Source organism: Phyllopteryx taeniolatus, chromosome 18, assembly GCF_024500385.1.
Source record: "Phyllopteryx taeniolatus isolate TA_2022b chromosome 18, UOR_Ptae_1.2, whole genome shotgun sequence".
In the NCBI taxonomy this organism is placed as follows: domain Eukaryota; kingdom Metazoa; phylum Chordata; class Actinopteri; order Syngnathiformes; family Syngnathidae; genus Phyllopteryx; species Phyllopteryx taeniolatus.
Window position 1 is genome coordinate 7,250,646 of NC_084519.1, and position 23,842 is coordinate 7,274,487.

Genomic DNA, 23,842 nt, shown 5'->3' on the forward strand with positions numbered 1-23,842 from the left:
CAGTGGGATTTTTTTTTTTTTTTTTAAACTGGTCATACAGTTTGGGATCAGTTTTGTGGGCGTGTTTTAAGCAGAACCAGAAAGTTGAACGTCATTCATAAAGTCTCCACAGAGGACACAACATCCACAGCACACACACGCGTGGACTAATATTCGGTAGAAAAGATAACCGACGGGTAAATTCTAATGTTACAGCATGCAATTATTGTGATGTATCGATTTTGGAAAGTGCGTAATGTGCGCGTAATACCTGTGCGTAAATGTTTCCTTTCAGCTTCCACGATGACAAGCCCGTCTTTGCTGAGCTTCTCCGCGGTTGTGGTTCTGCTGCTCAGCACCCCGAGGCACGCCGCCACCTTCCAAGGCGCTTTCCCGCACCCAAACAAATCCAACCCGAACGAACCGGAGCGGTGCCAGCCACCCCCGATCAGCGGATTCATTTCCCGCGGGACGGCGCCCACCGAGGAGGTTCTGGAGTCCAGTCAGGAGGCGCTGCACGTCACGGAGCGTCGCTACTTGCGCCTGGACTGGTGTAAGACGCAGCCGCTCAAGCAGACCATCCACGAAGAGGGATGCCTGAGCCGAACCATCATCAACCGGTTCTGCTACGGACAGTGCAACTCCTTCTACATCCCGCGGCACATTTACCAGGATGGAAACGCCTTCGAGTCCTGTTCGGCGTGCAAACCCAAAACCTTCAGCACGGTCACTTACACGCTGTTGTGTCCCGGACAGACGCCCGGTACCAGGAAGAAACGGGTCCAGCGCGTAAAGCAGTGCAGGTGCATTACAATTAACTCGGATTAGACGCCATGCCGATCTCCTCTTTTCACTGGGAGAGGAAAGAACGTTTTTGCAAAATCTTTTGGGCGCCTGTTGGCAAGCCTGCCGGAATTCAAAGTTATTGAAACAAGAGGAACTTCTTAAAAAAACATTTTCATCTTTGTATTAGTATCAGTTCCAAACAGAATGGACTCGGGAGCAATCCGAATTTGGATCCCACTGTGCACATTCATATAGATAATCCACTTTTTAAACATGCCTGAATATTTCCATTACGAATATACAAGCTTTTAATATTGCATTCAACTCATCAAGTGTAAAAGCATGTTAAGGAAATTAGTTGTATTGTTCCAAGTCTGGATCAGTAAGACTCCAAAAACAAAAAGCTCAATTAACATTTTTATGTCTCATTAAACACATAGTTGAAAAAATATCAAGTTACACCAACGTTAGTTAATTTTTATATACAATAGAATAATGTGGAATCGGTTGACATACAAAGTTATTTTTGTGAATTTCGCCTCGTCCCATCAGGGATCGCCCAACAAGTCATGACATAAATGATATATATATATATATAAACATATATTGTTCTATTCCCATTTTTGCCAAACATGCTCAGATGTTCTCATTGTTTCACTCCTGACTTTGCAGCTACAAAATACAATGTCAAACTATTTGACAACAGAAAGGGTGATTTAGTCTTTCAAGTGTTCGTGTGTGCAATGTTTGTGTCTAGTTTCCACAATGTGGAATGTCAACTGAGGGCTCAGATAAAAAGTTGTAGAAAAGATGCTTCAAGCTACTTCATTTTCAATCGTGTACACAGTTTGTGTGTCTTCTACATTTGCTTGTGAATAAAACAGCCATCACACAATTATAATGACTTATTTATTAGTGGATCAATATTTTAAGACTCACAAGAGATTTGCTTATACGTCGGCTCAGGATCACCGGTGACCCTGAAAACGATAAGTGGTAGAAAAACATTGGGTGGATAGTGGTGAAAGAATCATTTTTTTCTATCCACATTTTCAGTAGCAGTAAAGTCGTCACCGACAGAAAATACAACCTTTTAAAGAGTTCAGTTCCCTGATCCATTCCGGTCCAGCTCAGTGAGGACAACAATGATACACTTAGTATAGTGGAACCTCTAAGGTCAAACTTAAGATTAGATGGTATTAAGAAAATTGAGTCCGATAGGAGTAATAGAAATGAATATACTGTAATTTCCAGGCTTACATAAGGGCCATCATAAGAGTCTTTATTAACTGTAGACGCAACGTTTTAACATTATTAACGCTCACGTATTAAAAACAAGTTAACCCCTGCAGTGCAAGAAAGGTTTTTTTGTGACTAAAAAGGCAAATTACATCTGTTTTTAGAGTGTACATTCCTTTCTTATTATATCATGTTGTTGACCAATGTTGCTTTAGCCGTATTCTAGTAAGAAGCCAAAATGGAGACTTGTGGACCACTTCATCACAAAAGGTTCCACTTCCTGTTCTACAACAGCGTGGGGGACGCGAGGACGACGCACATCTGTCACGCAATCGAGAGCGTCTGGGTTCGGATCTCGGCTCAGGCATTCCTGTGTGGGTTTGCATTTTGTCCCGTGCTTGTGTGGGTTTTCTTCGGGTACTTGGGCTTTCTCCCACATTCGGAAAACACACGTGAGGCTCATGGAAGACTCCAATGGGCGTGAATGTTTATTTGTCTCTTGTACATGCACCCTGCAATTACCTGGCGAGCACTCCGAGGTACGGCCCGCCGTTCGCCCAAAGTCAGATGCGATAGGACAAGCGGAATAGAAAATGGATGCACGGATGGACGGACTTCAGAGGTTCCACGATATATTCTAAATATCATTTCTGTTTTTCATTCTCCAATTTTAAATTGAGATCATGTTAGCTTCCTTCTGCCGCAGTCGTTCTTTCTGTTGGAGATAAAACACCAGAGAAGCGGAAAGAACAAATTTGAATAAAATCTATTGAATCCCTATCATCTGGCTTTGACTGAGATGTGGGTATTAGGTGCCACACTTACCAGACTGTTAGGGATTATCTTTCTGGTCTCCACGTTCTTCTCTGCTGTGATCCTCCTCACTGACTGCTGGGCCTCTTTTAACCTGTAGTAATATAAATTCCAGAGATATGCAATTTGGAACGCCACACATTTCCAACCATTAAAGGAAATCTCTCAATTACAACAGCCCCACACTCACATTCATCAGTGTTTGGATGATATTTTACTTCAACCATTAAGTAGTATGTGAACAGAAGTATGAGGACACCTAGCCATTACACATATAAGGAGTGAAAATATGGATTTCTCCCCCATTTGCTTCTACAAATACTTCCTTTGTTCTGGGGAGACTTTGTAAGTGCGTCTGTGGAAAGTTTCGTCACTGAGAGAACTAGATTTTTTCACACCATTGTCCACATTTATGGACCTTGCTTTGGTGCACTGGGCCACAGACATGCTGGAAAATAAAATGTTCATCTTTCCTGTTAAAAAAAATAATCAAGATTACGAGTACTAACGGGTCGAAACACACGCTGAACGATCAATTTCTCAATTATGAGTCCAAAAAAAGTTCCTATATTGTATGTGTGCGCATCTCTTTGCAGTACCACACCTTTCTTTAGTGACGTTCCGATTCTCCCTTTTCCACCTGGCCTTGAAGTCGGCACAAAACTCAAACCAAAGCATGAAGAAATGACTGGACGTCACCTCCGTTTCTCCCGTTTTCGGCTTCAGGCCAAAGTACTCACACAAGTCCTGGAAACTGAGCAGTCAGATAAGAATTAATGTCTAAAACAATACACAACAGTGATGCCTTTTTAAAATGTATTTTGTTTTATTGAAGAGCGAAAGACGTTTTTTCCCCAACCGTTTTTGTGCTGTCATCAGCTGACAGGAAGCTCCAACATGTTCTTTACGTGCTGAAAGGAAATTGACATAATCAGCATCTTGTCGTACATGATTAACAGCTAGTCAGCTGGACCTAGATAACTACTTTATATGAACTCTCCATTTAAAAACAAAAGCTGTTTATTGAAGCTAATGGTGTGCTAAAGTAGCAGTTCTTTGTGGGCTTATACTTACCGCAACATCAACATGCTAATCTTTGCTAGCCTCTCTATGGGGTTTTGCATTATATGTTAACATTAAGCTAGAATGGTTTTGTTAGACAAAATTCTATGGTTTAGTTGAACATTATGGTGTTTAAATGTTTAATTTTCTTTTGTTTTATTTGTCAGCTTTACAGTAAACATCAACTGGGAGTGACAAATAGACAACGTGAAGTAAGCATGATTTGCCTCTTATTTGGAGAGCGAAAGAATAAGAATAGGTTCTCAGGAATACTTTTAAAAGTGTGTTTTAAAAAATTTACATCGATATTTAAAGTGTGCGGGATGGTTAAAACTATCCAAAAAGTTGTTTTTAAAATATGGTCTCTCTATGTCACAAAATGAAGCTAATGACGTGTGGTTGTTCAGTTTTCTGTAGCGGAGCTTTAGTACTTTTGTAGACATACTCTAGATGTTTATTGGAGTTGGGATTCTGACTGAAAAACATCTTGAAACATTTGCAATATAATTTTTAAAGGGAATCAGAAGGAATGTTGGATGGACACGGAGAATTGCGATGGATGGGTTCAGATATTTGCTCAACGGTTAAGATTTTTTACAAGTACAAGCTCAGAGAAAGACATTGATATGTGTGCAGCCCACATACCAATGTCTGTACTCTCCCATCTGAAGGAAAAATAAATAAAAACACAGTACATTAGTCTAAAGTAGATTATTAGTTTATTAAAGTAAATATCTTGTGAGAACTCAATCTCTCTCTCTCTCTCATACACACACGCACGCACGTGTACTTTTTATGGAGTTTTGATTCATTTCTAAATTTATGAAGTGTCAAATCCCAACAAGAGTTTCTCCAAGTCGTTCTACGAAGCAGGCCAATGAGCTAAATATTATAATATACTCTGCCTTCAAGTGATTCATAGTTGTTTGGTAATATAAAACTTAACTACTCACCACTGAGAAGAAACGTCTCCATTCTGTCTTTAAATGGCTGCAGATGTTCCTCAGGGGAGTCTGAGCAAACCTTCCGCACGTCCTTTTCACATCCTTTAATAAACAAAAAAAAACACCATGCTCAAATACTAGAAAACAAACTGATCACAAGTTGTCAGTGTTTACTGTCCTACATTCTCCTCCAAAAGCATTGCAATAAATAAAAGCTAATCATTGTGAGAGTTGAAAACAAAGACCCTAAAACAAATTTTAGTGACAGCAGCATCGACTCCCAGAGGGGGTCAGGGTCTCACAATTTTCAGGTTCAGAAGACTATGAATAAAAGTATCATGAAAATTGAATGTGTGCATGCGTCTGTATTTATATGTGTGTGTCATGAACGGAACGAAGGACAGGACCCCAAAATGCACGACTCCAATTCAAATTCAATTCAAAAAAAGAGAGGTTTAATAAACTGGCAGATGTCGGTACACAGGCAGGCAATCCGCAAAGGCAACAGTATCCAAAAAACGGGAGGCAAAAAGGCAAGGTCAATTATCAGAACAGGGTCTAGGCTTACTATAAGTCGATGACATGGAAACGAGGAATGCTGGAACGTGACAACAAGGTACAACGAACTGGAGACCAGAAAGAATGAGACACAAGGTTAAATGCATGGGGTAATTAGGGTAAACGAGGCACAGGTGGGGAAGATGCTCTCAGGAGGAGGTGTGTCCGAGACAGGGGGAAGACAACAACCATAACACACACCCATGACAGTGTGTGAGCGAAAGAAGAGCAAGAGAGAGAAAAAGAGCGATGCTAAAGGCCTTTTCATACTGCACTTACCAAACCGCAGCCTGCCGTCAACAAACCCATTCATTGTGCATGAGCCGCGAGGGGGCGAGGACGCGCGATGGCGTGACGCATGATGTGGGTGTTTGCCGCGCCGCAAAAATGTTGAAAAATGTTCAATTTGAGAGCCGCGTTGTGGTGACATCAGAAGCGCATCCAATAGGAGAGGCACTAGCGATGTAATTTCAGAGTCAGAATGGAAATTGACAAACCATCAGGAAAAGCCTCCAAGCGCTTTCAAGGGCACCATCCTCCTTTCACGCTGCCTCGCGGCGAACACCAAGAAAACCAAGTGCATTCTGAAAGGGCCTTAAAAAACTTGAAGCCAGACTTGAATACAGAAATAAATATGGTTCAACTCCAACAGCGCACTACATTTTGGGCAAACGGTGAGACGTGGCAGCCGGGAACATAGTGTCAACGCAGCCTAAAAGGGAGACTGTGGGGATCTATGAACGTATTAGTCTGACTGATTACCATCAATATCTGACGTGAGTTGGTTGGCTTGATTTTGACGAACGCAGTTCAAAATGTAAGAGATTATTTTATTTATTTTATTTAAGAGTGCGATAATAAAAGAACATTTCAAAAAGAATCATCCTCTAAATTTGTCCCAGATCTTGGGAGTTAGAACTGCCATTCCAATTTATTACCCGTTTAGCTTTTTCTTTGGCTTTTTTTTTTTTTTTTTAATTGTAACAAGCCTCAGAAAGGTTTGTTAACAGATGAAGAACGTAGGGGAAACTAAATGTACCTGGACACGAAGAGCTTATCAGCTCAACTTCCTCCTTCGATGTCACTTTGATTCAAATTGAGATGGCTGGCGACTGCAAAATCTGCTCCTTCTTTCCCTGCGTCCAATCAGTGGATCAGAGGAGCCAGTCTGCACGGGCCAGTCATAATAGAGCCTAAGCCCCTCCACCCTGACGCTTGATCAACATCTCCCAGATAAGATTACAAAAGAATACTGTTTTCAATCGGGATTTGTGTAAACTGTGGAGGTCGGTATCTTTGTCTACATTGTGCAGTGAGGCTTTCTTTCTTTTGTCTGCCTTTTGTGTCTTAAAAGTTTGCTTATATCCCACTGAAGAGGGTTATAGACACTCACGTAAACAGAGCTGTCAGTTGCGAAAATACTTTTGTTTGATGCCGCATTAGGTTTCAGTTGCTTCATAAGTAACTCTTTACCTCACTGAGACACAAAATTCATCCTTTAATGCAATGTTTCCAAACCTTAATTGAGCCAAGCCACATAGTCATGGCTAAAGATTTTGCCACCTAGGGGGTGAGAATGTTTATACTTATGACGTTTGAAAAATCTTGCTGCAAACCACCAAACAAAAATGTCTTATAATGTTTATACAGTAAACTAAAATTATGATGACCTTATCTCAGTGCGCTAAGGTACACAAGGTAACTGTACCTTCCGCCATCCAGTGGAAAATTTAATTTTTCTGCCTTGTCAATATTTGTAGCCCGCATAGATATTTGAACAAAGATACTGTACATTATTTGCTCATTCATAGGGCCACAATATTCGGTACACCTACACGATCTAATAAGATTCACTTAAATTATAATGTCAAACTCAGGCCCGGGGGCCAAATTTGGCCCACGATGTAATTATATTTGGCCCGCAAGACCATATCAAATGTGTATTAGAGCTGGCCCGCCAGTATGTAGCACATGCGCCACTAATATTACAAATCCCAGAATGCTTTGCTAGTGTGTTGGCCCATCAGTCTCGACCGGCAAGCGCGCCCCTTCCCTTTTGTTGCAGTCGTTAGCAACTATGCTACCAGTCTCCTTTTTTTGGGTTGTTTTGTTGTTGACCTTTGAAAAAAAATGTACATCAAAAGAAAGGTAGTTGGAGATAGATAAATAGAAGAGAGAGACAGAAGAAATCATGTTATCTATTGAAATACAAAACAACAAACAAATACCACTGATGTCTTTTATCGCAAATTTGATTTCTCGTGTTTATAATATTAAAGATTGTTTATTCCAGATTCAGTGTTTAAGCAAAAGTTAAGTTTGTTGTCAATGATAAACTTCAACGCTACATTTCTGCAGAAAAGGGAACCATGCACATCGCAGTGATTTTTCATTATATATTAAGAGTTTGGCCCGCGACGTCCCAATTTTTAATTTTGGCCCATCGTGAATTTGAGTTTGACACACATCTCAAAAACATGCATTAATTGGTGACTCTAAATTGCCCGTAGGTGTGACTGTGAGTGCGAATGGTTGTTTGTTTGTATGTGCCCTGCGATTGGCTGGCAACCAGTTCAGGGTGTACCCCGCCTCCTGCCCGATGACAGCTGGGATAGGCTCCAGCACGCCCGCGACCCTTGTGAGGAGAAGTGGCTCAGAAAATGGATGGATGGATGGATAATGCTCAGTTGATTGACACTGTCATAGGGTAGTTGTTAAATTATTTAAATATTTTTTGTGGTTGTAGTTTGCATCGCATAATACTGACAGATGTTCCCCTTATTTTGACCCTCATTATTTGTAATAGAAATATCCATCCATCCATCCATTTTCTGAACCACTTATCCTCACAAGGTTAGCGGGATAATAGAAATAGAACACTGTAATATTTGACGAGAGATTTTAAAAAGATAGCTGAGAGAAATGTATCTTGTCTGAAGTAATTTCATGTCATTAGCAACATGACAAGATTTGCCAAAGAAATGATAGTAGCTCTAAATGAAGTCTGGTTGGAAAGAATTTTGAAAAGCGGATGATGGGTTTGATTGCTCGGAAAAAAAAAAGTTTTTTAAAAAAGTTTTTTCTGTGTTTGTGTGCCTACAGAAATTCTGGTCAAATGCCTTCGAATTGGAATAAAACTTCAAGATATCACCTCGACCGTCTCATTTCGTCTTCCACTTGGCGACTCCCTTCTGTGATTGGCTGACAAGTTTCATTTCAAAATATCCACCCATTTTACATCAACTGAGTGGTTGAAATGCTTGAAATGGTAGGAAAAAATAAAACACTTAAAATTAATCTAACTAGGCAGACTGTTTTGGGAATTTCATCAGGCCTTTCCAAATAAATATATATCGTTCTTGGTATTACAAAAATCTGGAAAACATTTTTGGCAGGATACTCTTTCTAGTTATGACAGTGTTTCTGACGTTTATGTCCATGAGCCAGACAGGCTGGCTAATGTTAGCTTCGCCTCTCCAGAACATAGTTAGTTGGACACAATATGTACAAATCATTGGATGATGCAAGGCAAAACCTTTGCTTAAACTTCATAACAACTACAGTATATGAGGCAGTGGCAATTTTTAGTTAGTTATTTATTTTTTAAATCAGGAAGTGCACCAGTTGGTTGGAAGCAGCTGATGGTGCTGTCGTGAAAAAAACCCCATCTTTTTAAATACATATTACATACCTACTTGTGTATTTACAGTACTACTGTAGGTTGAATTGCTAATATTGCTAATGAGTCAGAGTGGTTAGCGCGTCTGCCTCACAGTTCTGGGGTTCTGGGTTAAAATCCCTCCTCTGTGAAGTTTGCATGGGTTTTCTGCAGGTACTCAGGGCTTCCTCCCCCATTTCAGAAAAGTGCATATTAGCTTAACAAAGGATTCCATTCCAGTGAATATGAGTGTGAATGTTTTTTGTTTGTTTGTGTTTTTGTCTACATGTACCCTACGATTGACTGGCAACCAGTCCAAGGAGTATCCTGCCTCTCCCCCAAATTCACCTGGAATCCTAATGAGAACAAGTGGGATAGAATATGGATGGGTAAATAATGTGTATCAATTAACTTGTAATTCTTACAGTACTGCGTTTGGACTAATATCATGAGTGGGCTTCCGTTTGACTTCCTGATGTCAAGTGAAAGTGTATAGGTTTTGATTTGTAACACTCAACGTTTTATATTACGCCTAAAGCAAACCTAGGGAGAGTGAAGAGCAACAATGATGGCGGTTCAAAGAGGCCGTACAATGAGAAGCTGTGATGGACGATCCAGATTACACAGCGGTTTGGGTTGATGAGGCGATACTACAAAGCTGTGTTGAAAGCTAAAGAAAGGAATCTGCGGCGCACATCTTGGGGCCACACTGGAGCCCGGTATGATACAGCCGAGATGGTTACGGGTCCGTGTGGAGGCCCGTGCAGAGATGGCTCAGATACAAGAGGTCTGGAGATTGCATAAGTGGGAAGCTACGGTTTACATTTGCTGGCGACAGTACAGGCGCACAAAGGACGGAAGATTTGATGAGCCAAAGGATTAGAAGCTGGATCTAAAAGGCGCCAGGCCAGTATCATCAGCAAGACTCCTACTAGTCTCTGGATTCAGACACATACCGTATGCAAACATATCCCATCTCCAAGGATTGTTCCGAACGGGGAAAATAATACAAGATAAACTGTCTTTTGGTCTTGAGCAACCTCAGGTTCTGTGAAGGGCCTTCAGTCCAAAGTATAAACATTTGCAGCCGGGACCAGTGGTGGGAAGCCAAAATGAAGAGCTGCATTGATTTTGGGGTGTTTGAGGAAAAATGTTGCCAGACGGAGATTTGGTGTGTGGTAAACTCTACAGAACAACACAAAATGTTACACAGAGAGGCTGAGGTTTTTAAAACAAAAACAAACAAAACAAAGATCACCAATCTTTTCTGGTCACGCAGTCTCATTTCATGTTTTGGGGAATGTGGCTAACCATCTGTAGGGGGTATTCATTCTGTTTTGTTTTCTTCCCCAGAGGGTTTTCCAAGAAAGGGAGGGGTGAGCAAAGGTAACAGATGTGACGTCACATACCCGTTAGATCTCTCCCAAGCCTTCTCAGCTCTGCATTGAGGTCCTCAAAATTGAGCTGCGCTGCCAGGAAGACATCCTGAGGTTCAGGAAGTGGAAAAGTACTCTTTTCTGTTCCGGCATTCTGGCAAGTAAAAATTAACATTAAAGCAGGGACAATCACACTTGGACTTGAGTTTGTAAGAAAACATTAGTTTATATCTTTTCATCATACTACCTTGTCAACATTGTGAAGGTAGTATGATACCACATAGTCCACCAGGCTGATGCGATTGTCCTAAAGAAAAAAATGGAGGCGTTATTTAGGTACATTGCTTCTGTATAAAAAAAAAAAAAAAAAAAAAAAAAAAAAAACAAGGTTTCAGCATGTATTTTCATTCTGTGAGCAATTCATCACATTCGATTATATTTCACATGTGCAGATGTTTACACACACGCGTGAATGCAATCGAATGATTTAGTTGAACTCTTCTTTTGTGAAGGGATGATTATTCAACATACATTGTCACTGAAGTGGCCCGTTGCATTCATCACCTCAACGAGACACTTTGTTTGTGTAGCCATCAACAAGTTTCTGGGATACCGCAGTTCTGGATGGATATTTCATCACTCTGCCAATTCAAATTGGCGCTTTCCTGTCATGGACCCAGCTTTTAAGCATGTTCAATAGGGTTTAGGTCAGGGGCTCTGGGAAGGCCATCCCAGAAGCTTTACCAACTTGTGTAAAACTAAAATTCTTCTCAGAGCTTAAGTGAGTTCCTTGGACTTTACCGTTGTTCTGAGTATTGGTCAAACTAATTAGTGATGTCAAACAAATATTTTTTATGCTGGCCAAGAGAAACTAACAAGCTATAAATAAAGCTTAAAAATATTTAACCTTCAGCACCACTTATAAAAAGATTTAGGTGAAAGGATGAAAACATATATGAACGTGCATGTACCATTTTGACCTTGGGGGTATTAGAGAAAATCCTAAATAAATCCTCAGTGTAAACCCAATTCGTGTTTTAAAATAATCATGCCAACCTGAAAAAAAGATCAGCTCAGTTAAATAATTAAAAATCCCCCAAATTCAGTCAATTCATGAGTGTTTGTAAATATTTGACCGCAAGTCCCAATCCTTTCAGGTTTCATATGTGAAGCCTCTGCACAACTCAGAGAACCTCTGTAGTACAAAATGCACGTGAAAGAACTGGGACCACAGCTGTCCCCCAGCGGTTAGGGTTCAGTACCCTGCTCTTGACATCTTTGAGTTTTGGAAGGATCTCTAGACCGAAGCCGTCAGCCTGGCCTCTGATCCTGTTGCCTCCGTTCATGTGATTCCCCAAAGCCAAGACCAGTCCTAGCACTTCCTTCACACCACCTTTTTCCAGCAGAGCCTTTATGTAAAAACACAAGGTCAATCTTTTGTCAAGCAAAGCAAACATGTGATCTTATTTCGTGCACTGTATACTTTATCATTTATACAAACTAGAAAGTTGTCTGAAAACAGTACCTCAATCATCCTGGTTATCATTTAAAATGACGGGGATTTTGTTCTGACATAAAATAATTCCTTGGTCACAAGTTGGCAACATAAACCTAGGCTAAGTTTACACCATGTTTCTGGCTGCCATGGCAGCTCCATTTGCCCCAAACGTAGTGTGCTGTGGGATTCTGGCCCTTTTTTTTCTTTGTATTCAAGTCTTGCGGCTCCAGAGCAGGGGGTACATACTGCTGCTTAATAAATGTTGGATAATATTAGTTTTCTGCCAACTAATTCCGTAATACATTGTACCAAAACATGCAGAAGAGCACGTTATTCACATAAACACTGCAGTGTGCTCGTACTGATACGCCCGATTACGTACTCTCTCTCTTAGGTTTAGTTGGGTTGCCCGCCTGTTTTATTAGGTCAAATAGGTTTATTATCTGCACCTTGACTGCCGTGGCAAATATTTTGATAGTTACAAAAAAATCTCACCAGGCATCCATGGCAATCACGGCCTCTCACGTTTGACCATTGAGTGGCCTGAGACCCCCGAGGGCCAAAGGGTTTTATGGGAACTTGCATTAGAACTACAGTAGAGTACACATGAACTAATAGGGGTGTTTCCCCTGTGATGTTCCTTCCTACCTCACTCACACAGGAGATAATCTCAAGTTTGTGTTGAATGGACGCCATCCCGTCGTTGAAGGCTGCCTTGAAAATGATGCAGCGAGCTCGGCCTGCGAAGTTTGGAATCTGCGAGAGCTCATACAAGAACCTAGACCACACAAACATTCAACAGGGAAAACAATCGTGATATTATCCTTCAGCCTCGTAACCTCTAAAAGTGATTATTAATAAATTGTGCTTAGGCCTGGTGTTAGCACAGTCAGTGTTCACACACAATCAATCACACTTGTGTTCTGTTTATACTGACTGTTCAGGTTTGTCCAAGAGTTTAACCTCCTCTTCCTGAGATGTGTTGCAATGTGTCTTGATCTTCTCCAGCTCCTCTGGCTGAGCTCTCTGGCATATTTACAATTACATTTGAATGAAATCTTAATACACAATCGCTCATATATATTGCTCCTGCGTAATACACACATTTTCATACAGCGCCTCAATAGTCTCAATGTCCACCACAGAGTTATCCACAGTCAGAACAGCTATATGAAATAAAACAAACAAACACAGGTCACATTTGTATTAAAAACACACATTATGGTTAAAAAATTGCATCTCCTTCAATTTTTGACCAATTCATGAAAACTGTAATTTACCAGGTTGGCCTCTGTAATTGCGCTTCCCTACACTTGCGTATTGGGCTACATGACAAATCCATGTGACTGTCTCCTATATTTCAGACTTTTATGTTTTCAAGTTTTGTTAGCAACATTCATGTCAGTGTCAGCCTTTATAGCTTCAGAAAGTGGACAATGTTGTTTCTCAGGCACAGAGAGGAGAGGTGATGAATTGACTGACCTTGTTGGATGTCTTTCATCTCTAAGTGGAGGCTTGATATGAGGATGCCGACAGTCTGAGAGCGTTTACTGTCCAGCAGCTTAATGATCTAACTCACAAACACACACAGAGCTCCGTTGTATTCATTTTGATGCATAGCTCTAGCTAATTATCTGTGTTTGCTAATGCAGAAAACACTAAGTAAATATATTTGAGGAAGATGCAGCATGGTGGTCTAGTCTAGGTCATGGTGGACATTCTTGTATTAACCTAAGAAGCATGTTTGAGGAATGTAGGAGAACATCCACACAAACACGGTGAGAAAATGATAACGGCACACAGGAAAACTGTAGCCCCGATTCAAACCCCAAACGTCAGAACTATGAGGCGAATGTGGTAACTATTTGTTGAGCAAGCCGCCTAAAAAAAAATTACACGATAATTAATATTTCCAAAATACATTTTGACCAACAAATGTTCATTCTGCGTATTACCTTCCTGGCTTTTGCCTTCTTCTCGTAATTCTCCACCAGTGGTTTTCTTTTGAGTCGTGTGGTGGTTTTGGCAAACAGATCCTCAAACTCAACTGCATTCATGATATGTGGCTCTTCCAAAACATTCCACAGTGTGTTGTTTCTGAGAAGGAGACAAAAACAATATTTATATTTTTAATTCAGTGTTGTGAAAACCACAAAGTTGTTCATGTCTGTCTTAAAGATGTATTTGCTTTTCTCATTTAAGATCACTCATTTTTAATGTCATTGAAGTTGACAGAAGTGGATGCAAAACCAACTAATTAACTTAAATACATACCCACTGGGGAAAATGCAATTTCTCAATTTACAATTTATTGCGGCGGCACGGTGGCCGACTGGTTAGAGCGTCAGCCTCACAGTTCTGAGGTGCGGGGTTCAATCCCCGTCCCCGCCTGTGTGGAGTTTGCATGTTCTCCCCGTGCCTGCGTGGGTTTTCTCCGGGCACTCCGGTTTCCTCCCACATCCCAAAAACATGCATTAATTGGAGACTCTAAATTGCCCATAGGCATGACTGTGAGTGCGAATGGTTGTTTGTTCCGATGTGCCCTGCGATCGGCTGGCAACCAGTTCAGGGTGTACCCCGCCTCCTGCCCGATGACAGCTGGGATAGGCCCCAGCACGCCCGCGACCCTAGTGAGGAGAAGCGGCTCAGAAAATGGATGGATGGATGGATACAATTTATTGCAAAATACAATTGACAATGTATTACAAGAATCACCAAGTATGATGCATGCGATTCAACCCCACTGCCAACTACAACTACAATAACAGATGATGCAAAATATTCCATTCATCCACTTTGCATAACTCTTGTCCTCATTAGAGTCGCAGGTGAAAGGCCGCAAATAGGTGGAAAAGAAAGTCTGGATACTCTGAACTGACCGCACTACTCTGTCATTGGTTAAATTCACTTCACATGATTTATGGATGCCATATGCCATATTGTTAACAATGCACAAGTGGATTTTTGTCGGTTTTTGGCAAAATGGTTTGGTTGTGTGGCTGTTCCACTTGTCCTGGACAAGATGTGCGGATGCATCGTTTACCCGAAAACCGTGGAAGATGATGACGCCTGTGGGCGGTACCCCTGTAATGTTCATTCGAAAAATCTAGCATCATCACTTTAACCAGATGAGTAATTCATTAGTTTAATGAAAAGTGGGTTGCGATGGTCAACGCCCAAACCAGCCGACCTCCCTCTTCTGAAGGCCTTTGTTGAAAAATAAAAAAGTTTCACTATCTGCATGATAATCGCATTTGTATTTTACATGGCTACTTTCATGTGTGGCTGGAAACGTACTTGTCCTCAATCTGAATTCTGGTCCAGTACAGCGGCTTCATGGGACGTGAAGGCTCCACCACAGGTTTTCTGGGAGTTGCAAATAAAGACGGCGGCGTTGATGAAGTTAAATCTGAGATGGATGGAGGAGTTGGAGGTGCTGCGTGCGGCATAAATGGAGCAGGTGGAGGCGGCGGTGGAGGTGGCGGGGGGGCGTTTGATTGTTTGTCGGTCGGCATTGGCGACGAACATGGCAGAGGTGGAGGTGGAGGAGGTGGAATGATATTATCGCTTGGTGCGTGGTGTCCCGCAGACTGACACGGTGGCCCCCCCTCTTTCTGAGCTGCCAGGCTCAAGCTGATAGAAGCCAAGTCTAGTTTTTTGGGGGTCACCCCCTGCTGCTGAGTTTGGGGACAGTCTCTCCTCTTCCCGTCGCCATGGCTTTTGACGAAGGTCTCTCTGTCAGTTTGAATGCAGACGGTGCGGAAGGCTTTGCGTGCAAATTTGTCCTCTTGTGTGGACACGGCCACGTCTCTGAGCTCGCCGCGTCCGAAGGTGCCGAGCTGGGAGAGTTTGGTCCGCAGCTCGGCCAGGGTGAGCTCCAAACGGGACACTGTGACCTCGTTTTCCAGCCTTAGTCTGGAGAGTTCCTGCCTAAAGTCCTCCTGAAACATAGTGAACAAACACAAGTCCAGCCATAGACCATTGCTGTCAATCCTGTTTATAGCTCCAGACTCCAAAATATGTTCTTAATTAAAATCTTGTCCTGTCTTAAAAACTAATTTCGGGGGTGGGGGGAATATGTAACACAACAGTGAATACAACCAGATGCTTACACTAGGAAGCATGAGCAATAAATGTGGATGAATTTGTCACCATCAACTAATTTACTGATTACTATTTTTGAAATAATGCTAAAGTCTGTTGATAATATGTGAGGGGTACATGCAATGAGTCTGAGTGTGTTTATACTTAACATTTGTGTCATATTTGAACTGACAAGTAAACAGGATGATGAAAGGAACCTGTTACGCATGAGCAAGTGGATGAACAAGCGGGAGTTCATTTGTCTCCGGGAGCTGCCTAGCAGGTTAATCTTGACTAGCAAACCGACTTCCCTTAATTCACATACGCGGCACAATTTTACCCTTTACACTGACCTGTAACTTTTCCACTTCTTCTTTGCATTCTCGCTTCAGCTGCAGAAGAGCTGCCTGGTGCTCTAAAACGAGACAGCATTGGAGATATTTGACATAAAATAACAAATAAGAGTAGAAAGTAAATGAGAGACCTTAAAGAGCATGTTTTTACCCTTTCATGTCATCATTTTTATATACAATACTGCAGTTACTACTGTATATGGAAGCTGTACTGATAGCTTTGACCGCTTGAGGGCAGCAGAGCAAGCCAAGAAAGCCCATGTGGCTGACCGAGACCATTAAAAACATAAATGATGTATTGGCTTAAATTGCAGTTGGTTGACAATTAAAGATGTGTTTTAACAATGATGACCAGGGGCTATAGTATACATATTTAGCAAACTTCAATATATATTGTACAGTACCAAAGCGGTACTTCACAGCTTATAGGAAGGCAGACAAAAAAAAAAAAAAAAAAAGAAAATTAACAAACTTCCACCTCGTCCATGTTTGTTTGCTGTGGATTTATGCAGGTGGAGTTGTGTTTACCTTGAGGGAAGTGGCGACTTATACGTTCAATATCATCTATGATAGCAAACATCACCGCTGTCTGTATGCTTTGGAATTGCATCATATCTCCGGAATGTTCTCAGTGAAGTAAATTGTTTTCAATTCACTTTGACTTTTAATCAAAATCAAATAAGATCCCAAAACACAATAAAACAATAAAAGAGAGACCATTGTAAGATGAAACTATTGAACAAAAGAAAAATAAGAGGACTTCAAAATCAAAGATGGACTTTGGGGCCAATGCTGCTTGCTGTATTCATATCATAGTCATGTAGATATTTGCATCAAATAACATCAACTTTAGAAGTTCACACTGAATATGTATGAAATGTTTGGGCTACATAAGAGTATGACATTACCTGCTTCAGAATACTTCAGACCGATTTTCTCCTCTTTGGGTGGTGGCCAGACTGCTTGGAGACGGCCAGGAGTTCGTTCTTCTCCTTCTACTGGAAAGGACGTTTTTGACTAATTGGATCAACACGAAGACAACAAAAACGAGAGTGGTTTATATGTTAAAACATCATAATATACCACGATACTTGAAACACAAATGATAGCTATGACTGTATTTTCTTCCCGTTTTTGGTCTGTATGTTTGTATGTCAACACTACTAATAAACATTTTAAAAAAGAAATAAATCATACTTTTTTTGACAAATGATATTGATATTATTTAATGCATAGGCCTAAGACTCAAATTCAGTGTAGATAGTAATAACACATAAGGTAAAAGTGAAAGTTGCCCTTAAAATTGCTTATGGGCTCTCGCTACACCGTTTACTTACATATACTAATATAGCATTACTTCAATTATAGTGTAATGTCTTTTTTTTTTTTGCTACAGTACTACAGTAGAGTGACACCAAACATTGGTGACAAATTACTTGGGTGTTTTAAAATCAATGAATCTCAACTGGTGGGTCGGGAGCCAAAAGTGGATCGCGGATAGAGTGGTAAAAAAAAAATACAGGGGGTTCTCGACTTAGGACATTTTGAGGTTACAAATGGCGTAAGAATACGCCTTCACATGGTAAAAGAAGGTAATTCAGTTAGCACCATTTTTACTGTTTTTCATTGGTTTGTTTTATATGTATGGGCCAAACTAATTTGGGTTACATTGCATTAGTTTCCTTTTACTAGTAAGGTGTTGTGAAAGTCACATTTAACATGTTTGTCATGCTATGTTTGACTTTAAAACATGTTATACATATGTTTTTGAAGGCTATTTGTAAACCATACACGGTCTTTATTTTATTTTTTTACCTCTTTAAAAGTGGGTCGCAACATAGCAACAATAGGAAAATGTGGGTGCCAAGGTGGCAACCGTTGAGAACCAATGTTTTAAAAACTAGACCACTAAGGATGATTCTGATATGAACAAGAGCTGACTAAATGTCAGGTTTTTTATATTTATATTTAGTTTAATGTACTGTAGATGGCACGGTAGCCGACTGGTTAGAGCGTCTGCCTCACAGTTCTGAGGACCGGGGTTCAATCCCCGGCCCCGCCTGTGTGGAGTTTTGCATGTTCTCCCCGTGCCTGCGTGGGTTTTCTCCGGGCACTCCGGTTTCCTCCCACATCCCAAAAACATGCATGCTAGGTTAATTGAAATCTCTAAATGGCCCCGAGGTGTGAATGTTAGTGTGAATGGTTGTTTGTTTATGTGTGCCCTGTGATTGGCTGGCAACCAGTTCAGGGTGTACCCCGCCTCCTGCCCGATGATAGGTGGGATAGGCTCCAACGCTCCCACGACCCTAGTGAGGATAAGCGGCTCAGAAAATGGATGGATGGATGTACTGTAGATGTAGTTTTCCTCTCCGGGGTCTTGGAAGTTCTCTCAAAAAATGCTTTCAGTGCATCTTTTTCCGTCCAGGTCCTCTTTCTGGTTGTGTCCTGGTCCACTTTCTCTGATGGCTCCTTCTTCAATGGCTTTGGTGTGAAAAAGGACTTGAATGCATGAAAGGCTGCTTCTGCACCACACACAGGCGGTTTTGTGGACACAAATGACCCAGAGTTGTCCTCCTCAGTTTTAAGGTCTCCCTTCTGCTGTTCTTGACCACTTTCAATCATATTCTCCTTGGTTTCTGCCTGTTCTTCTGCAAGAAGTTCCATCTTCTCCTCACTCTCTTCACCTTTTTTATTGGGGTTCAGCAAGAGGGAGATCTGATCCAGGAAGCTTCCCTGGACCTTTGTCTCTCCCTGCTTCTCAGGCAGGACTGTTCTCTTTACTCCTTCAGGTAAGGGTCGGATTTGAGCCACTGTTTCATGCTCGGGCCCGACCACGCTCTTTCTGAGCACCCGAAGACCACTAAAGAGGGCGGGGAGCTGGCCCTGCTTGTCCATGGGGTAGCCTGGCGAGAAGGTAGCTCGGGAGAAGGTGGATCCAGGTGAAGGAATATTGTCTGCTGATGATATGACAATATGTGGTGAATGATCATTTGAGCGGTCTGAGGAGGACTGATGGGTTAGCCCCTCAGTTTCCTCAAATGTTTGCTTTGCTTTAAACTGCGCCTCCTCTTCAACAGCATGTTCCGTCCGAGTCACAGTAATCAAGACCCGTTTGGTTTCGGGAAATCTTTTCAATGCAAATTCCTCACTTTTAAAATCATTCAAAGTGGTGAATTCCTCGTGAGAACATGAAGTTTGCATATTTTCACGGTCTCTTCTCATATCCTGGTTGGGTTCTTCTGCAAAGTCCTGCTTGCAGGACATCTGTGCATCACAGTCACCGTCTGTATTTGTACATTTTGTCTTTCGCAAACAAAGTTCACATTCTATTGACTTAGCCTGACCTTCATTCTGTGACTTTTGTGCCAGGCTAAGACCTTCAGACGAGTCAATGAAGGCACAGTGAACATGATCAGGTTGATTTATTTCCAACTGTTGTCCAACCACGGAGGAGTTATTTTCAGCTTTTACGGCAGTCATTTGCTCTGGGTATATTTTAGCAGCACCTTCCTCTGCTATATATAATTCTACTTTTTTCTTTTCCGTTGAGTTATTTTGTGTTTCACCCTCTAGGTCGTAGGTCATATTTTCTTCTCTTCCAACGAGATATGTAACATACGATAAAGCGTTCGTGCTCTCCTGCAGTGAAGTGGCTTTAAAAATCATATCCGCCTTTTTCTTCAGCTTTACTCTAAATTTAGCGTCCTCTTGCCTTTCATCCACATTGCATTCTTCTGGAATGGCCCTGAAAAATGTGAGGACCGGCGACTGTGGCTCCATTTGCAGTCGGTGTTAGTCACGAACAAAAAAAAGTAAGTCAGTCAAGACCAATTTTCCTTTCCGGAAAAACTGTTCGCATTGGGAATGACGTAATCCGGGGATAGACGTGTGCACAGCATCCCCCCCATTTGTCTGAATTGTTCCGGATTTGAGCGATGTCCACTTTTAAATGTAGGAAAGGGCTTACTGAAAGACAGACCAGTTTCTTGAGAGGAAACACATACATCCATGCAGCGCTCCCTCGTGCCCAACTAGAGCATTCATTTTCTTAGCCTAAAAGTGGAAACAGATGTTTACAGCACAGGGCTGCCAATGACAGCAGACAAATCCACTCAGTGATGGAAAGGTTTCCATGTCCTTAAACGTCACGTGGCATGTTGAAGTTCTTCCTCGTTGTTCCTTCCATCACGTTGGACATCATCCTATGGAGTCTTGTTATCGCTGGAAGCAGATGGAGGCCCGAGTGTCGTCTCCCCCGGTGGCCATCACCCTTTAAGACGGCACCCTGATGTCCTTGTGAGCCGTAAGTCAGAGAAAGCCACACGAAACAGATGGAGGGAGGCCACACCCACAGCTGTAGGAGGCGAAAGAGGACTGCCACGGATCACTTGTTTGAACATTTGGTTTTCCAAGCCAGAATGGCCGGGAGGTCTCACAAGTCCCGTGTATGTGTTGTCCCGCAAGGGAAGGCTAATCTGGACCTTGCAGTGACGTAACACTCCCCTTCTTCACTCCCCCCATTCACTCTACAGGCTAAATCTGCTCACAGAGAATCAAAGTTTCTAATGTGCTGTGATGAGCCAGCATAAACAAATACATACAGTGCAAAAATGCAAAATCTTACCGAGTGAATTTCTCTTATTTCTAGTGAAAACTTCTTACTTGACTTATTTTAAGAATGTTTTGACTTTTTTTCCTCTAAATGTTTAGCAAGACATGTTTTTTTTTTTTTTTTTTTCAAGATACAAGATCTTAATTTAAGCATCTTGTCAAGCCACTTCACAAGTTTCAGTGGCAGATTCTTTTCCACTCGTTTTTGGGATAAAAACTTGTTTTTTACTTGTTTTGAAAAAGATTTTGTGTGTAGAAGTAACAATGAGATTATTAATGATCATAAATGAAATATTTAATCAAATAATTAAGTCTAAACAATACATTGTCACCACATGAAGCATGAAATGTAAATCATAGATGTCATTCTGAGACATAAATATTACTGACAGTGGCAATCAATACAATATTAACCAAGCTCCTGTATTCTATTCCCGGTATTCTTGCTCATAATTATAGATTAGCAATGTACATTTTGATTATTATAAACAATTTGGAAATGTGTACATTGTTTTCACAAAGTCTGGTGTATAAATGTATCAAGTGTATTTAAACATCACATTAACTGCTTCACAAGCTGTTTGCTTTATTGTCACTTCTCAGGTGCCACCCTTGTTTGCTCATATTTGATGTTACAGCCAGCAGGTGAGAGACAGGACCCATTATCAATGTTGTAACACCACACACACAGCGTGTAGCCATCTCTGATTGGGATCTCTGTGGCGGAGACATTGTTGTCGCCTTAAATTACTTTATTTAATCGCTGGGGCGTGAATAAAGTCCCACAGTGGGACATTGTGGCCTCCAAGCAAGGTATGTTCATGTAAGAGGCATGAATGCAGATAATCCCATGGAATAGCATTAGAATTTAAGTGAACATAATACTATTGAACAAACGTAGGACTATATCCACTATTTAGCAACACCGAGAGACAGGGCTTATTGAAATAATATAACTATATACATATAACTAAATAATTATGGATTACTTTTCATAATTACTGTAGTACATACAACTTTGAAAAAGACTTTTTCTAAACTGTTGTTATTATTATTATTATCTTCATCATATGGATTGAATGTAATATTTGTAATATATTTTTTAACGATTGACTGGTAGACTGACTATTGTTATTACCAAATATTGCTTCCTGCTCAAGGCTTAATGGAGCTATCAAAAAAAGTACATTCATTTCAATATAATTGATGCTGTCCCAAAAATATACCCAGATTTTTACTTACACCAACGACAGAGCCTCCTTAGTAAAGATAACAATTGCAAGCACAATAACTAATTTACATGTACACAGAAAAAAATAACTAAGACCGGCACACATTGTTGAGAGTAGAAATAATCCTAATTCTCAATAACAGTATCATTTCAAGTTTGAGAATCAACAACAGGACTGCATTATATCCCGTGTTATGTAACCACAAGGAACACAAACTTTCTTTGTTGACGTTCGAGGCCATTTCCTGCATGTAAACGGCTTTAAGACGAGAGCAGCAGTTACGGGTGAAGCACGTTGGCCACCGTTATGGCGATTCCGTTTTAACGAGGACTTTCATCTTAATGCTTTTGCCTGCTGCAGAGCCATTAAGTGTTATGTGAAGGCATTTTTAATATGGGACAGGTTCAGGGCAATATCATTTATACCACCCATTAAACCAAGTGACAAAAAATGTAATTCTCATAAGATTACGATCCACGTTGTTCATTGTATCTTGCCTGGAATTTAGTGTAGCTTGAAAGCATTAAATGCTTATGACCTTCAGATCTTTGAACTTAAACAGGCTCACATGATTCCTCCTCCCAATGCACGGATGATGTTTTGCACTGTAATTAACAGTGACAGGTCAAGGCAATGATCAAGCCCATCACGCTACTCACCCTTAGGTCTGGGAACACGGGACTGGGTGTCCTGCTGATATCCTCTTCGGGGGCGGTGATGCGCAGGAAGTCAATGAGCTCGGGTCGAGAGGGATGAGAGAACCACCTGCAGAACGACAGGGACTCCTCGATCTCCTGCTGCCAGAACTCCTGCTGTTTCTGGAGTGCCTCATCTGGAGAAGACGAGAGGTTTCAAAAATACACAAAGAATAATGTACACTGTTCATCATTTGCGCACCTGCAATATCGCACAATTTTAAGCGATGGTTTTGAATGGGTTTTTGCAGTAATTTACCGGTAGATTTGCGCACCTTCAGTGTAGTACCACATTTTGCCGAAACATGCCGGGAAGCACTGAGGTCTACTAGAAGAGGTGCAGCGTAATTAACAGTAGAGAAGAAGAGGAGGGGGGAGAAGAGCTCACATAAACTCCAGTAAAAGTAATCCTTCCCATAGAGCAGAGGAAATAAATATGAGAAGAAAAAATACGTGAACCCTTTGAAATTCCTTATATTTCTGCATAAATTGGTCATAAACTGTAACTATTTTGAGGGAGTCATGGTACACATCAAGCTTCTTGACAAGAGGCAATTCTAAATTGGTGTGTGTTTTCTAGTGGCCAGAGCAGCTGGGGAATATAATCGGGTCAGTTGAGAGCAAAATTGAACTGTTTGGATGCCATAATGCACACCACCTTAGGAGGAGAAATGACACTGCACATCTCCCTAAAAACACCATGCCAACAGTGAAGTTTGGAGGTGGGAACATAATGGTGTGGGGCTGCATTTTAGCAAATGAAACTGGTAAACTTCACATTATCGAAGGAAAGATGAATGGGCAAATGCACAGAGACATTCTTGACAGAAATACGCTGCCATCTACGAGGATGGACATTTCAGCAAGATAATGATCCAAAACAAGGCCAAGCCAAGGAAACTCAATTGGTTTCAGGAAAAAAAATAAAGCTGCTAGAATGGCCCAACTTGAATCC

The 23,842-nt window shown here is 41.2% G+C and overlaps 2 protein-coding genes across 3 annotated transcripts in view; one reads left to right on the plus strand and one right to left on the minus strand.

Moving 5' to 3' along the window:
• Positions 1 to 30: 30 nt before the first annotated feature.
• grem1a (gremlin 1a, DAN family BMP antagonist) lies at positions 31 to 1,666 on the plus strand. Its single transcript, XM_061754060.1, has 2 exons — positions 31 to 176; positions 275 to 1,666. The coding sequence occupies exon 2, from the start codon at positions 283 to 285 to the stop codon at positions 805 to 807; it is 525 nt and encodes a 174-aa protein (XP_061610044.1). The 5' UTR covers positions 31 to 176; positions 275 to 282; the 3' UTR covers positions 808 to 1,666.
• fmn1 (formin 1) overlaps positions 1,653 to 23,842 on the minus strand; it is a 26,867-nt gene continuing 4,677 nt past the window's right edge. Inside the window, exons 4-20 of one of the 2 annotated variants that reach the window (XM_061754054.1) lie at positions 22,852 to 23,024; positions 17,258 to 17,366; positions 16,350 to 16,411; positions 15,211 to 15,854; positions 13,869 to 14,010; positions 13,396 to 13,483; positions 13,018 to 13,079; positions 12,851 to 12,939; positions 12,562 to 12,691; positions 11,678 to 11,824; positions 10,663 to 10,722; positions 10,449 to 10,569; positions 4,833 to 4,925; positions 3,677 to 3,728; positions 3,422 to 3,571; positions 2,830 to 2,911; positions 1,653 to 2,719 (exon numbers count right to left, since the gene is read on the minus strand). In XM_061754054.1, coding sequence (XP_061610038.1) covers positions 2,675 to 2,719; positions 2,830 to 2,911; positions 3,422 to 3,571; positions 3,677 to 3,728; positions 4,833 to 4,925; positions 10,449 to 10,569; positions 10,663 to 10,722; positions 11,678 to 11,824; positions 12,562 to 12,691; positions 12,851 to 12,939; positions 13,018 to 13,079; positions 13,396 to 13,483; positions 13,869 to 14,010; positions 15,211 to 15,854; positions 16,350 to 16,411; positions 17,258 to 17,366; positions 22,852 to 23,024 — 2,249 coding nt within the window. In that variant the 3' untranslated portion in view covers positions 1,653 to 2,674. Of the gene's footprint in view, positions 2,720 to 2,829; positions 2,912 to 3,421; positions 3,572 to 3,676; positions 3,729 to 4,832; positions 4,926 to 10,448; positions 10,570 to 10,662; positions 10,723 to 11,677; positions 11,825 to 12,561; positions 12,692 to 12,850; positions 12,940 to 13,017; positions 13,080 to 13,395; positions 13,484 to 13,868; positions 14,011 to 15,210; positions 15,855 to 16,349; positions 16,412 to 17,257; positions 17,367 to 18,698; positions 20,783 to 22,851; positions 23,025 to 23,842 lie in introns of those variants that run through there. The other variant, XM_061754055.1, reaches the window with a different exon arrangement.

Coding starts and splice junctions, on each gene's coding strand:
- grem1a (XM_061754060.1), top strand. CDS start 283: ATGACAAGCCCGTCTTTGCTGAGCTTCTCCGCGGTTGTGGTTCTGCTG.